Below are 15,724 nucleotides of genomic sequence, written 5' to 3'. Positions count from 1 at the left end.
CTGGCTCTTGGCCGTCCACCTAGTGCTGCTGGAGCCCCGTGTGCCCATGCTAGGCTCCGAAGGAACGGGAGGAGACCTGGGGGCGCCGAGGGCACGTGCCTGGGCGTTAGGGCCTAACGCTCAGAGGGCCCGGGGCTCAAGGGCGGAGGCCGACCGGGATGCCCCTGCGTCCCGCGGGCGGGGTGCTTGCGTGCGGCCCATTCCCCTTTCGGTGTTGTGACGTTGAGCAAGTTGCTTACCCTCTTCTTGAACCTGTTTAGTAGCTTGAATTGATGAAGTTGTTAAGAGGGTTACAGTAAAGTATGAATGTATCTGGAGACTGTTACATCTTCCCCACAGCTACTGGGCTTGACTTGCTCTGCTTTTTTGGCCTAATTCCGGCTTCTCGGTTTTGCAGGCATTTATTCTTTTACTCACAGGGCTAGCGCAGAACCGGACTTAACAAAAGGAGGTCTAGAGGAACGGAAGAAACACGGCTTGGTATCTTGCTGTATCTACTACGGCAGGGGACCTCTTGGCTGTCCTCTTGTTCTGTTCCCTCATTGAAATCTTAGCAAGGTAACCCTTAGAAGACTGCAGGGGGAGGGAGTGGAAGGGGAAAGTGCAGGGTGGTGGTGGTTGGGGGGACTGTGAGTAGCTCCCAGACATATGCCTAGAATAGATTTTTGTTCATTCACAAAGCCAGTCACGTTCGTGGGAGTTTCTCGTGTCACTCCTTCACATTTTGAAATATCATCAAGGGGCGCCTGGGTGGCTCAGTCGGTTAAGGGTGGGTCTTCACCCAGGTCATGATCTCACGGTTTGTGGGTTCTCTGGTCCCTCCTGGCTGTGTGCTGACAGCTCAGAGCCTGCACCTGCTTCAGATTCTGTGCTTCTCTCTCTCTCTCTCTCTCTCTCTCTCTCTCTCTCTCTCTGCCCCTCCCCTGCTCTCTCTCTCTCTATTTCAAAAAATAAGCATGAAAAAAATTAAAACAAGAAAAAAGAAAAAGAAATACCATCAAATACAATGTAAATAAAATCAAGACAGTTCTTAATATAATCCTGGGCTATTAAATCTCAGCGTTTTCAATCTATCCAGGTTAGAAGTAACCTCCTTCTGCCGAAACCTCCCATGCTTACTTCTTTCAAGTTTTTTTTTTTTAATATTTATTTTTTTAAAGTAAGCTCTAGGTGGGGCTTCAACTCATATCCCTGGGATCAAGAGGCACATGCTCTAGGGAATGAGCATCCCCTCAGTCTGAGGGGACTAGAGACTGAGTATCCCCCAGCCTTCTCCCCCCATACTTTTTAATGGCACTTTCACATTGTGTTGCCGTTGGCTTTGAGCACTTTGGCATCCCGCCAACTTAAACACTCCTTGTGGCAATAAATGTTGGTTGCATTCCTGGGACCTAACATGGGGCTGACACAGTAAGTACTTGCTGGATGAATAAATACAAGAATCATTTGGTTTCTTTAAGAAGTTAGATTTTTATCTGATAAACTCATCCTTGACAATTCAGTTTCGGTTTCCAATTTTTCTGTAATGTTTTATATTCATGATGGAAGAAAAACATTTGATTTAAAAACATCTAGCAAGATCTAGGGGTACCTGGGTGGTTCAGTCGGTTAAGCTTCCGACTTCGGCTCAGGTCATGATCTCCCGGTTTGTGGTTCCAGCCCCACGTCAGGCTCTGTGCTGACAGCTCAGAGCCTGGAGCCTGCTTCAGATTCTGTGTCTCTGTCTCTCTGCCCCTGCCCCCGCGTGTGCTCTGTCTCTCCTTCTCAAAAATAAACGTTAAAAAAATATAGCAAGATGTAGCTCAAATGTCTCTTCTTCGTGACTCTACTATTCACCCAGGCAGAACTGGCTAGCCCCCCGCCCCCTCTGTTACATTTAGTTTTTGTGACATATGATGTCACACCATGCAATTGTTTACTATTTCTCCTTTTTACCCGGGTATGAACTTCTTAAAGGCAAGAACTCCTCTCATTTTTTTATATTCTCAGGGCCTAGCCCAGTACTGGACTTTTAGTCAGCACGCAATAAATGTTGAACAAGAGAATAAGCAGATTATCTGGCACTGTGTCCTTTATGGTGGAAGGAAGGAGTTCATTATAAAATGGTCTTATTATCATCTGGAATTGTTTGATCATCCCACGGAATAATGGAGGTTTCAATTCTCTGTTTCAGCTCAAGCAGTATAACCAAACCCTTACAGAGAGCACAGGGCTGTAGATAGAGGAAATGACTTCTGTCTTCTGTTGAACTTGTCTCCTAACCTCCTTCCATGGCTCAGTGCCTTGACTCCTGAATGTCAGGGCATATCATGTGGCTATAATGGGCTGAGAACCTGTTCCTCCCATCCTCCCAGATGTTCCCAATGTCCCCCCTCTTCTGTGTCTGGGGGAGGTAGCTTTATTTGCCCTGCATTGCTCTGCTGCTGGACAGGGAGCTTAAAAAATCAGACCACTGTGCCGTGAGGATTAAGCTCCTGCTACCACCGTCCATCTCCAGAACGTCTTCCTCATCCCAAACTCTGTAGCCATTAAACACAGACTTCTCATTCTCTCCCATTCCAGCCCATTAGTAACCACGATTCTCCTTTCTATGAATTCGGTTACCCCGGGTTATCTCCCATAAGTAGGATCATACGGTCTGTGTCCGTTTCTGCCTGGCTTACTTCACTCGGCACCACGTTTTCAAGATTCATCCGTGTTGCAGCATGTCTCAGAATTCCCCTGCTTTTTAAGGTGGAGTAATATTACATTGTGTGTGTGCGCGTGCGCGCACACACACACGCACACACACACGCACACACACACACACACACACACACCACATTTTGTTTATCCCTTCATACATCGTCTGTCAGCAGACATTTGGGTTTCCACCTTTTGGCTCTGTGAAAAATGCTGCTATGGACATTGGTGTGCAAGTAGCTGTTCAAGTCCCTGATTTCAATTCTTTGGGGTAGGGACCTAGACCCGGATTGCTGGGTCATACGATAATGCCATGTTCAGTTTTTTTTTGAGGAACCTCTACACTGTTTTGTATAGTTTTACATTCTCATCAGCCACGTTTCCCCACGTTCTCACCAGCACTTGTTATTTTCTGTTGTTGTTTTTAACAGCCATCCTCATGGGTATGAAGTGGTACTCATGAATTTTGCACCTATGTTCATAAAAGACGTTGGTCTGTAGTGGTCTTTTTTATAAACAGATTTAAGCATTTGGGACAATAAAAAAAAAAAAAAAGTCAGGCTGTCCTGAGGTTTCTTGGTTGTGTTGGTGAGTTTCTAGTGCCACAGAGAATCCTGGAGCAGGACCAGATTTTAAAGGACAGGGAGGAAGGATGTGTACAAAAAGTACTGTTGTAATATTGGGAAAGTTCAGCTCACAAGGACTGTGGCCCTCCTGGAGGAGGTATATAGTTGGCAGCTGAGGGAACATGATTGAAACTTGAGAACGAGTAAGAACCAGGAAGACAGATGATGGGAGCATCTGCCATTTATTGAGTAATGGTAAATGTTCACGAATTCCCAGCCTACGTGTAGTAGCTGGAGTCACAGAACTGCAGGACTCTCCCGAGAGACAGAGAGAGTGACAGTTGGCAAGAGGGCCAAGAACAGAACCCCGAAGAACCAAAATTTAAGTACTGTGCAGCAAAGAAATAGCCAATAGAGACTGCAAAATAGGAAGCAGCAGGAGGGAATAGTATTTTGAAATCAAAGTAAAATATGGTATTTAAAAAGGAGAGCTGATTCTCCAATGTTTCAAGGAATTCCAGTGTTATTTTCCCCTTCGATCCTCAGCCAGTGATCATGTCCATCACTGTAATTTATTAGATATCCTTTCTAGTCCCAGCAGAACCGAATTAATAGGAAAACTGGGTCAATGGCAGAGCTGGATTTATTATAAATTAACAAGCTTGTAGTGACAAGGTATGAGCATCCTTTTTGCTAATATTTCAAAGCTGACATCTAAATTAAGCCTGTTTTTATTTCAGTTGTGAAAAGTACAGATTAAGACTTAAAAATCATCTCTAAATTTATTATCATCATTTAAAAATAACACCAGGGCAAAGCCGCACCAGGACACAACAAAACCTTTTACAACCCATCAGGCGTTTTTAAAACATTTATTTTAAAAATCAGAATAATGCGCTATATTTACTCACATATATTCCTGTTTGTTACCAGATATTTTCAGCAAACAGACATCTTTAAGCCTCTTCATCTGCTTTTATCAAACCTTCAAAGTGGCTCCTGCTGCTGTTGACAATCACAGCAGCCTGTTGGGGGTAAAGTATGGGGAGAGAAAAATAATCACGTATTCCTCAAAATTCAGAAATAATAAAACACTTGAGCGGGTAAATGTGCATTTGTATGGCACCAACGAAGGCCAAAATAGTGATGTAATTTCCATACACACTCTAAAATGAATAATATAAACTTGTCCCATTATTAACTATTAACTCACCAAATACTTTGTGTTAAACCCTAGAGTTTTATGGAATAGCTATTAAACTGATGACTACTTCGTAAACATTGTAATAATTATGTATGTTCAAAAACACACGATCTTTTGAAAATGCAGCTAAACAGTTAGTTTGGTGAAGAATCTCATGAAATCAAGTGTTACTGACCCAACACAATTATTCTGAAGGTAGGAGGAAAACAACACATGAGTTTTTATGGCTATAAGGTCTTTAGAATTGATGCTCAATCATTCCTCCACACGACCTGGCATTTAGTAATCGTATATATTTTGGGGGAATCGTTTTTATTTATTTTTTATTTATTTATTTATTTTTAAATTTTTTTTAACGTTTTTATTTATTTTTGAGACAGAGAGAGACAGAGCATGAATGGGGGAGGGGCAGAGAGAGAGGGAGACACAGAATCGGAAGCAGGCTCCAGGCTCTGAGCCATCAGCTCAGAGCCTGATGCGGGGCTCGAACTCACGGACCATGAGATCGTGACCTGAGCTGAAATCGGCCGCTTAACCGACTGAGCCACCCAGGCGCCCCCGGGGGAATCGTTTTTAAAGAATCCTGTGTGTGCATAGATGTTTTTCTCTCTCCACCCCCCAAAAATTCTCTGAATGCAACAAATACCTTCTGAGTGGCTTCTATTTGGAATTTTAAGAGAAACAGAGATGTATTACATGGTCCTTGCTTGCAAGCAGTTCATTCTGTACGGGGGAAGGAGGCATAAATCCATATATACACAGTCATGTGTTCTTAGGAGGGGAGGCAATGGGAGCACAGAGGTGTTGCAAATGTGGAAGTCTCCGGAGGTCATTCTAGATATTAAAGTAGGCTTTAACCCCAACATGAGGATGAATGGGCAGTGGTGACAGGAGCACACAGTGGGAACGTGGCATGAGAAGCGGCCAAGTGAAGAACAGCTCCAGAGAAAGAAGTGGAGGAATGCCTTTGCAAGAAGGTGGAGTGCAGGTATGCGGTGAAATGCAAAGGTTAGGAAAATGGCTTGGAGTCAGATTGAGAGGGGCTTGGACGTGGTATTAAAGATTTTTGCCTTTATTATGAGTGTATGAGGTGCAGCTGAAGGTAAGAACGTAGAGTGACATGTCCAGTATTGCTTAAAGGAAGAAGAGGCTGCCACTCTGTGAGGATTTTCCCGTGACGCAGGCCATCTATATAAAAATTTGCATTGTACTTTAAGGCCTGAGTAAACCTTAGCCAAGCTTGAAATATGAGAAGTTAATCAAATTCAGGAAAAAGCAAATCCCAACAAATTTTTAATCTTGTTTTTTTTTTTTTTTTCCACATGACATCAATATAATGGCCCCCTTCAAGTATGTGCAAGTTAAGATTCTAGAAGATTCTAGAGTTCCAGCACTTCATCTTATAAAGGAATGGAAATCAAGAGAAGTGAAAGGACTTAATCTAGTTATACTACTTTGTCATAAGTAGAACCTGAGTTGGATATAGGTCTTTAGAATTCAAGCTCAATCATTCCTCCACATTACCTGGCATTTAATAATAACATATATTTGTTTGGTAATCATTTTTAAAGAATCCCAGTTTAACTGAGGAGAAGAGAATTGAATACTTCCCTCCTCCCACCCAATTTTTAACCCTCATATATTAAAATACACATTTTTTTTTCCAGTGGAGGTAATCTGTTTTCACAAACAGAAAAGAACATGTATAACTATTTTGACTGTAAATAAATGTTGTGGTTAAAAAATTGAAGATGATGGCAGAATAGCATTTTTTTACATTTAAAATCTCCCTGAATTTTCCTTTTTTTCTTAGCGAAGTGAAAGAAATTTCAGACTAGTCTTATGATGGACATTCTTAAAATAATGAAGACAAAATTGATTTATGTTATCTGTAGCTGTAAAAAAAAAATTGTTGAGTACCTCACAGCAAAGAAATGCTGCCAATGAGCATAAAGACGTATATAAAAATAAGACATGGCCCCACCACTAGTGGCTTATAATCAAATAGGATTTGGAGCACTTGATAGATACTTTATTCCTTACTGAAATCAAATTTCAGTAATGTTATCTCTATTTAGATATATATGCTAATTCACTTATATGTATAAAGAACAAAGAATTGTATGTAACTAACAATCGCTATATATTTTTCAATGAGAGAAAATCATTTGGGAAGAGAAAAATGCGGAAGGTAGAAGCGAAACAAACTTAAATGTTAGTTATTATCAATACTGAAGATAAATACAGTATTAGTATAAGAAAGTGAGATTGAAATGGTTACGTCTTTACTGAAATTTTAATTCCTTTTTATTTACTGTGGATTATTTTGAAGCAGATCAAGATGATTTCAAGTTGGTATAAATAAAGTGAAATTCCAAGATACATTAATGAAAATGACTTCACTGGAAAAGTATGAAATGGGAAGAGACATATGTGTTGGATATAAAGGATTTGGTCAGATTATGGAGGGTCTTAACGCTCGAGATAAGGCATGGTGACTCCATTCTAAAATTTGGATTAAAGACCATTCAAATTTATTTAAAATGTACGAGACAAAAAAAAAAAATGCGTAAAGAAAAATCTACTTTTAGAAGATTCAAGAGCACTGGACTGGGTTGTTGTGAAGATAACATAAGGCATTTGCTGTATACCTAATTAGAATATAATAACTGCCAATTATAGTAATAATAATTAGGAGATCTGTATTTTTATTCAGGCTCTGCTATCAAGTGACCTATGAGCATGAACATCTCTACTTCTCTGGCCCTCTGTTTCACAACATGTACAATGAGAAGGTTAAACCAGATGATCCCAAGGAGTCACTTCAGGTTTAAAAATTCCAATTATTCATGTTGAATCCACAGATCAAGGAATAGTACTCAGTACTTAAGCAGTGTTTTTACCCCCAAACCCCTCAAAGAATAAAGCTAAACAAACTTTTCATGGTCCAGTTTGCATATTTTGATCCAGTCTTTACTTAATTTTAAAAGTTATAAAACATGAAAACCCAAGAGTCCCCCAAAGTGGTTCCCAATGCAGAACACTTGGGAATTTAAGAACACAATATTATTTTAAATATATTTAACAACTCAATTCACACAGATTGACAGATGCAATGGAAAAGTAGACCACCAACAGATTTTGATTAAACTCCACAATCTGAAAATTTCATAGAAAAACAATAAGCCACTGCATATTCGTACATCACATTAAAATATATATTTAAAGTATACATCCTCTTTTAAATGGCAGTGATTATACATTAGTGCAACCACAGAGCACTTGTAAACTTTTTTTTTGTGGCTCAACATCACCCATGTCCATGACAACAAATTCTGTTTGGTCAACTCCACTGTCTTTCTTGGGTCTAAGCGTTTTGAGTTTTCCTATGTTGACAGTCATAGCCTCTACCTACAACTGTATCCATCTATCCAGAAATGCCCACTGTCTGTGGGTGTGGGAGCAGGTGGTATACAGGTCAATCTGAAGAAATCTCTCACCTTTATAAAGTAAGAAAAAGGGTTTGATCTGATGATTAGAGACATAACCATATATCACAGGCAATTTATACTTCTCACTAGGCAGGAAGCTTTGTCAAAATGGAGTAAGGTTCAGGCCAGAGACGGCTTCAGTATGATTCCTTAGTTATCTCTCCTTCGGGCCCTTAGTGTTAAGGAAGGGAAGATAAGAAAGGATGCTTGTCAAAAGTGGCTGACATCATCTCAGCCTTGCTTTTAAAATGCCACGGTTTAAAATTCAAAGGCTGATAATGATAATAACAAGTTGCTTTATGAAAAGCAACTTAAGCTTAAGCAACTCAAGCAACTTAAGCTGTCCGCTTAAGCGTTAGTCAAACAAGTTGCATGTTCTTATATATCGAGATTCTCAGGAGCAAGCAGCAAACTCTGGTTGCAATGGCATATGTAACGAAGCAGACACTCTTCTCTGCTTTCATCAAGACTCGGTCTGTAGCTGGCAGGAAGTCCTAAGCGTGTGCAGTGGAGTGCTGACCAATAACGCAGATCTAACTAAAGATGGGACACTGACAGAAAGGAGCTTCTTTCCTTGAAATCCAAACATCATGTCAAATTGACGTTTTTTGGTCCTCTTGGCAAGAAAAGGTACATCAACTTCCATCACCACTAGGGAGACTCAAAATGTTTATTCATGAATTTTCAGTCACCTCCCTTTAATTTACAGTATGTGCATGTTAACAACAAAAATGAATCCCCGAGTTTCAGCTGAAAATACAACAGTTTCAATGTATTTCTTAATCACTAAGTATGTATGTATTCTTCCACATTCCTATTGTCTACTTCAGGTCTGAGATGCCCCCTTGTGGCACTTCTCTAAGTAGGCTCCTCAGCACAGAATTGCATCGCAAAGGTCAAATCTTCTGGCCCAAGGGAAGTGCTCAGGATTCAATCTTCTTGAAAATTCTGTGCTGGGTCTCACTGGGTGGCCTTGTGTAATCCAACCAGATTGCTTTTGAACAAAAAGAGGAGTCAAAGAGAACTTGGGTTTCCAGAGAAAAATAAAGTGCTGCCCCCTATAAATCACAGTCTCTGTGGAGTACAGTGTCTTCCTAAAGAGGTAGAAATAATAGGGGTGTGTGTTGTAGGTGCCCATATTTCAATGATACTGAACACTGTATCTTTAAGGGCTGCATCTTTAAGGGCTTAAAATGGACTGACTCCACTCATCTCTCTGATTTTTTCATAAGTAAGCCAGAACACCAGTGACCAAGGGGTCTGAAAGATTAACCAAAGAAGTTAGTGCGTATTTCAAAGCGATTATGAATATTCTACATATATGCATATACATCTTTGAATGACGAAGTCATTTTGAATCCACTTAGGCTGCAAACAAATATTTTGGTATTTCACCTTTAGAGAGCACTTTATAGTTGACAAAGCATTTTCATATCTTATTTTTCATAGATTTCTCTGAACAATTTACAATAGAAAGGAAAGGTACTGACACCCCTATTTTACAGATGAGGGCACTGAGGCTCGGCAATCGAATACCTATTCACATATGATAGAGCTAGACTACAGGCTTCTGGCTTCCATTCTAGGGTTCTTTTCACTGAACCATTACTAGCTAAAAGGCTAGGACTCGCCATGCCTGAATTCTAGGCTGGGCTTTTCTGTGTGTACTTTCTGTGTGGAGATGGACAAGGAGACATTTAAGGACTTGAAACTGAAGACAGAAGATTAGCCCCTGAGATGTAAACCATAAACTCAACACCTGATCTCTCACAAAGTGGATAGAAAAATTCACACTAAAGAGAGAAAAGAGCTTCCAGCTCAGGGAGACATGCCTATCTTGATATACCTGTGTCAAAAGGAATTAAAGGGAAGGGGGTTATTCAACAATAGAAGATATAAACGTGGAAGGAAATCACAGAGGAAACACTGGAAGGAATCGTCAGGGAAAGAGTATCTTGGATCCAGTTCCCATATGGTTTAGTTCATAGGTTATAGGTAATATAGATCAGACAAAAACTATCACACTAGAATCAAAATAGAAGCCTGAGCAATTAGACTATAAAATGTATTTGGTTAGACACTTTGTGAAGCAATATTTAGGTCACGTGTTTAGAAATACGGAGTATGTTATATGGGAGATGGAGACTTTACCGGTGGGTTTAGGAGAACACATCTTGATTAGTTAAATGTGTGAAGAGGGACACAAAATAAAGGAGGTGAAGCCATGACGGTATCATATCCTTGTGACAACAAAAATCAAGTGAGCCACGGATATCATTGCAATCAGATCAAGGAATTAGAGGTCTTGGTTAAGACTGGACTATATAATCCTTCCTAACTGTTCTGGTAATCAGACTTCTGTATGCGAATGAAAGAAATATTAATTAGGGATTGAGTAAAGCAAGGCCATACTACTTTCACGTAGTGGAAGGGACTGGGCTTGAGTTTAGCTGGCCTATGAATGGGAGTTGGACAGGGAGAGCATACAGCTACTAACAGGGGTACTACATAGATGGGATCCTTGGAGCGTCTGCGCAGGATCACACGTGGGTGGTGCATGTGCACTTGTTTTCTCTTCACCAGTATAGTTATACTGCCGTAAAGAATCCAAGTGAATATGAACCCATGTGGTCTGCTCTGGTCTGGCTATTGCTGTGACTGCTCAAAAGAGTCCTTCTCCATGCCTTTCACTGTGGGGCTGAACACATAAGGGCTCTTGGGTTGATATTCTTAAATACTAAGATTACAAATAAGCTCTTCCTGTTACTTTTCTGTGTGCAGCAAGCAGCCTCCTGATTGTGACCTGCCTTCACGTACAGCTTGAATTTAGGAAGCACGCTGTCCAAAGGACTTCAGCATCTGGATCACTTGCCAAGTGTGTTTCTCAGTGTGAAGGGGCCAGTGCCGTGGTCCGATCATCAGTTTCAACGAGTACGGTCAAAGTGAATCTGTATTTGCAAGGCCAATTTACTTGCAGCTTTCATGAGTCAGGTTTCTAAGCTCAGGGTCATGCACTGTGGCAGACCAACAAGGCAGTGCCACCCTGGAGATCTCTGCTGGTTAGCCAGCTGTTTTAGGAACATCTCTCTATCAGCACGCACTATCTCTTTTCCCTGACGACTTCCATAGCTACCTGCGGGATCTTGAGAGATTCACTACACTGTATTAGCTAGGAGCATGGCTTCAGAGCTGAACAGACCCACAGCTAGTTCCCAGCTCTGCCACATACCAGCTAAATGAACTTGGGCAAGCATCTCATCCTTTGAGCCATGTTTTTCTCACCTGAAAAATGAGGATAACACCACCTGTTTTACTAGGTTCTCAAAGACTTCTCACAGTGCCTGTCCTACATGAAGTACTCTTTTTTTTTCTCATTTATATTTCCTGAGTCTCACGCACAAAGAGAATGGGTCAGATTCAGTGGTCTCGGTATTCCTTTGGACTTGGATATTCTCCCTGCCCTCATGCCTCCTGCCCCTGATTTTTTCACCAATGGCCTCACCATCCTCACAGTCTCCCACACTAGACATACAAAAGTCCCATTTCCTTTGTTCCCTCCCCACCTTTTACATAGAGTCAGTTAAGTCCTATGGAGTTAACCATATATGTCTCTAGAATATGTCTTTGCTCCATTTTTACAATCATCTCCAGGATCGAGCACGGATAAAACTTCCTTTCTTGGGTCCTGGCTTTAAATGTATCTTCTATATTGCTGCCAAAGTAGTCCTGTCCCCAAACAAACCTGAGTACTTTCCTCCCATGATTAAACAGCTGCTTGCTTGCTCCGGGGTTTTACCTAAACCAGCAAACTGACCCCGGTAAGGTCCTTTTATAACCCAGTCCATAGGTACTTCTCTAGAATTCTGTCCCACCACGTCTCCCCTGAGGACCTGTTCTCCAGCTACACCGAATTTTCTGCAGTTGCCCCAACCTACCGGGTCCACGCATGAGTTGATCCCTAGGCTCATACAGCTTTTCTTGATAAATGCCTACTGATCTTTCAAAGCTCGGATCAAACGTACCTCTGCAGAAGACTTTTGTGCCTTCCCAAACAGTCAGAGCCATGTTTACTTCATTACCCGTGTTCCCAACACATTTTGTTTATACCACTAGTAGAGCAGTAATACAAACTGCTTAGTAAGACCATGTCCTCTGGAGTCAGACTTGCTGGGTTTGCCTCCCTGATGCCACGAATTGATAACTACCTAGCCTGGCTGAGTTCTTTATACTCTAAGCTTTTGTTACTCCTCTCTAAGAGAGAAATCACAATAACCTACTGAAGAGATTGTTGGGAGAGTTCAGTGAGTTAATCCGTGAAAATGATTAGCACGGTGTTGGTGCTCTTACCAAGTGATTTAATAATGTTAACTTTATTCTGTAATTTTCACTATTTACATGTCTACATTTTCCATCACATTATAAGCTCGTCTCAGGCAAAAAACTTATTCCCTAGGGCTACCAGCACTTACGACAGTGCCTGGTTCATGGCAGGCCAAATCAAAATCCTCCTTTCCATTAAGAAACATCCATAGATTTGAGATAATTTCAAGATATAATCTAGACAATCAAAATAAGGTTTTACACTTGGGTACACTTTTGGACCAGCTATTGCCCAGGGCTTTGGCTATTAAATCCATGTTAATAGATACCTACTATTGCTTGATGATGTCACTCTGATTCTCAGAGCTTCAATTCCCATCTATATGTAGACAGTGCTCCCCTCTAAATCTCCATCCCCATATTTTCTGTAAGATCCAGATCAATATACGAAGCTAGTTATCTAGACCTCTGTTCTTAGATGTCCTATGAGTATTCAAAACTTAACAAATCTAGAGCTAAACTTGTTATTCTACCATGAAATCATCCCTACAAATGATCTCCGTGTTAGGATATTACATCATCCGTTGCTCAGGTTGGGAACCTGGGAATGAAACCCAGCATTTCTTGCCTTCTTTGACCATCTTCCCCTCCTCATCCACTCATGCTTGTCATGCTTCCAGCTCCTTGCTTTCTCCTAAATTATTTTGTAGATCTATCTTTTTCTTTCCCCATTGTGATACTCTAGTCCGCACTATCATTATGTCTCATCTACTACTGTTCCTGGCCTTTTTCTAATCCACATGGCAGCTGGAATGATCTTTTTAAAAATACACGTATCATCAAGCTGGTGCCCCTCACTCTTATGGGTCCTATGACCCTTCCCACACTGATCTCTGCCTCTCTCTGGCCTCACCTTGTACCTCTCTCCTCCATGTCTTCATGCCTCGGCCGGCTGGGTTTCCTTCAGTTCCTCGAACTCCTCGTGTTCTCTGTCCATTCCAATGATTCCCTCTACCTAGAATGTTTTTTCTGCTCTTTTTATCTGGCTAAGTCCTACCCATTCTTCAAAACTCAATTCTAAAGTCCATTGTCCATGGAGGTATTCTTAATCTCCAGGCCTAGGCTGTATGCACTTGCTATATATTGCCATAGCACCATGCACTTTTCCTCTACCACTCATCACTTCCAGTTTTTTATCCAGTGTTTGGCCCTTATCAAACCAGCAGCTCTGGCACTAGGGCAGGGGGTGAGACTCTTCTGTTCATCCCCCCAAACCAGGCGTTGAGTACAGGGCTCTGCATGGAGTAGGTGCTCAATTAATATTATCATATTGTGTAAAGTATTGATTGTTTGAATTTCTAAATGCACGACTCAGTCTTTCAAATGTGTTCTAACTTACAAAATCCTTGAGTACCCTGTGTTTATTATATATGTTGTTACTTGAGTAAGTCTCACACTACATCTTTGTTCACCTCCATAAAAAATAACATCCAGACCTAATAAAAATGACATAAGGCTTTTTTACTAAGCAGAGCTTTGTGGTGATAAGTATTAATGGATAATGCAACATTTGCCATCAAAGTAACAAAAAATTTGTTTGAAACAGTAACATTTCCATAGGAATGGTCTCTAGCATAAAATCTTTATACCTGTCCCAAACTACAGTACTTTGACTAAATAGACCACTAAAGGTTTTTAAATTGCAGAAAAACCCTCTCCTCTGGCTTTATAACAACAGAATATCAACTTATTTATTTCTGGATGTAACTGAATTATTTTACTTTATTCTACCAAGAAAGGTAACAGGACTCTGAGGAGAGGTAAAAAGAAAACAAAAAAAGATATAAAAAAAGAGAAAGAATTGTGGTTTGGGGGCAGAGCCATGCTAAAAACCAAAAGAGAAAGGGGAATATATTTACAGATTAAAAGCAATTTAAGTACAAAGAAAACAAAAACAAAGGAAAAACCTGACGTTACCATTCTCAGCCAAGACGGTAAAAAGCCTTTATACAGACTCATGAATCCTTCTCCTTGAACAGCCTGAATCAAGCAGTCAGTTGATGATTTATACAAAAGTCCCCTAAAAAGGAAAGAAGACAGTTCTACTAAATTTCTTGTGTGTAAATGGATGTGTAAGGAAAACATAAATAAAAAATAGTCTAAGCAAACTTACTCTAATGAAACTTAAATATTTTCTGCTAGCTTAGAACAAATAATATTTGTAGTTCAGTATATATAAATCACCTCTTTTGAGTTTAAAGGTATTTTCTTTAGATGTCTAAGGCTGACTCTTCTGATTCATCCCACCCTTAGTCTTATACTTAGAATTCGCTCTACCTGATCTCTTCCAGAGAGAATATAGTGTTTTATATCAAATCAAATTCTCCGTGTTACCTGTAAGTCATAAGCTTCTGAAGAAAGTGCTCTGTAAATTCTCAGCAGAGTATATTTTCATAAACTCTTTGAAAACAATAAAATCACAATAAATACCTTGTGTCTAAATAATATGATCATTAAATTAGTTTATATCCTCAAATGCACAGTACTTTTCCCTCAGACAAAGAGCAAGTAATTACATACAAACAGTTTGCTGGTTGAACACACGAACACACGTATTCATTTCTAACAAGAATAAATGCAGGGAAACATCTTAAAGAAACATTATTATTACAGACATTCGAACACATGAATAGCGAAGACTTTCTATCTACCTTCCTTGTTTATCTCGTGGTTGATTCATTATTCGGCTTTTGATGACATCAGCAGGTGTTCCCAGAATAGAAGCTACCAGTCCAGAACATAAACTGTAAATACAAAGAAACGAATTTGAAAGATAATAAACATAGGGGTTTCTAAATTTTGAGAAAGGGAAATTTGATATGTAGACAGAAAGAATGTATGTATCATTGTATTATTCTTCATAATGATCTTAGTTTACCTTAAAGTCAATGCTTAATGAATTCACTAAAGAGGTAGAAAAAAGAAAAACTAAAAATAATGTCCGGTCGACAAGTATACACGGAACACCTGCTGGTGGCAGGCACTCTTCTAGGCAGTGGGGAAGACACACCCGGTCCTGTCCCTGAGGCACTTAGTTGGGAAGGGGCAGAGAGGAAATGAATAATTTCAGATGCAGGTAAGTGCAATGAAAAAAAAAAAACAAAATGGGACAGTGTGCTAGGGAGTAACTGGGTGACAGGCAGCCGGGGAGAGGCTCTGGGGCAGCAGCAGAACCGAGATCTGACTGGTGAGAAGCATCCGTGTGAAGACACGGAGGAAGAATGTCGCGGGCAAGAGGAACAGCCCAGGAGAAGCCGTGAGTCGGAAAGTGCCCTTGGTGTGCTTAACAGCCAGAAGGCGGCCAGCAGGGCTATGGCGTCCTGAAGGAGGGAGGCCAGCCATGTGAAAGACTAAAGAAGCAGGCAGAGATCAGCCCATGAAGGTTGTTTAAGGAGTCTGAT

At 40.5% G+C, this 15,724-nt stretch overlaps 1 protein-coding gene and 1 long non-coding RNA gene across 7 annotated transcripts in view; one reads left to right on the top strand and one right to left on the bottom strand.

The window, feature by feature from the left end:
• The first annotated feature begins 23 nt into the window (after positions 1 to 23).
• Positions 24 to 7,393, top strand: LOC144616384 (uncharacterized). Its single transcript, XR_013555649.1, has 2 exons — positions 24 to 558; positions 7,169 to 7,393. It is a non-coding gene; the product is annotated as an uncharacterized LOC144616384 (long non-coding RNA).
• Positions 7,394 to 7,403: 10 nt separating this feature from the next.
• Positions 7,404 to 15,724, bottom strand: part of SLC25A27 (solute carrier family 25 member 27) — a 28,288-nt gene continuing 19,967 nt past the window's right edge. For 3 of the 6 annotated variants that reach the window (XM_060615669.3, XM_060615668.3, XM_078446972.2), the window contains 2 exons: positions 14,975 to 15,067; positions 12,817 to 14,343 (listed from right to left, as the gene is read on the bottom strand). In XM_060615669.3, coding sequence (XP_060471652.3) covers positions 14,046 to 14,343; positions 14,975 to 15,067 — 391 coding nt within the window. In that variant the 3' untranslated portion in view covers positions 12,817 to 14,045. Of the gene's footprint in view, positions 9,204 to 12,816; positions 14,344 to 14,657; positions 14,724 to 14,974; positions 15,068 to 15,724 lie in introns of those variants that run through there. The other 3 variants (XM_078446969.2, XM_078446970.2, XM_078446971.2) reach the window with 3 other exon arrangements.

The sequence above is a fragment of the Panthera onca genome, chromosome B2, assembly GCF_046562875.1.
Source record: "Panthera onca isolate mPanOnc1 chromosome B2, mPanOnc1 haplotype 2, whole genome shotgun sequence".
In the NCBI taxonomy this organism is placed as follows: domain Eukaryota; kingdom Metazoa; phylum Chordata; class Mammalia; order Carnivora; family Felidae; genus Panthera; species Panthera onca.
Note: the sequence above shows the minus strand (reverse complement) of the source record. Positions and strands in the feature narration are given on the sequence as shown.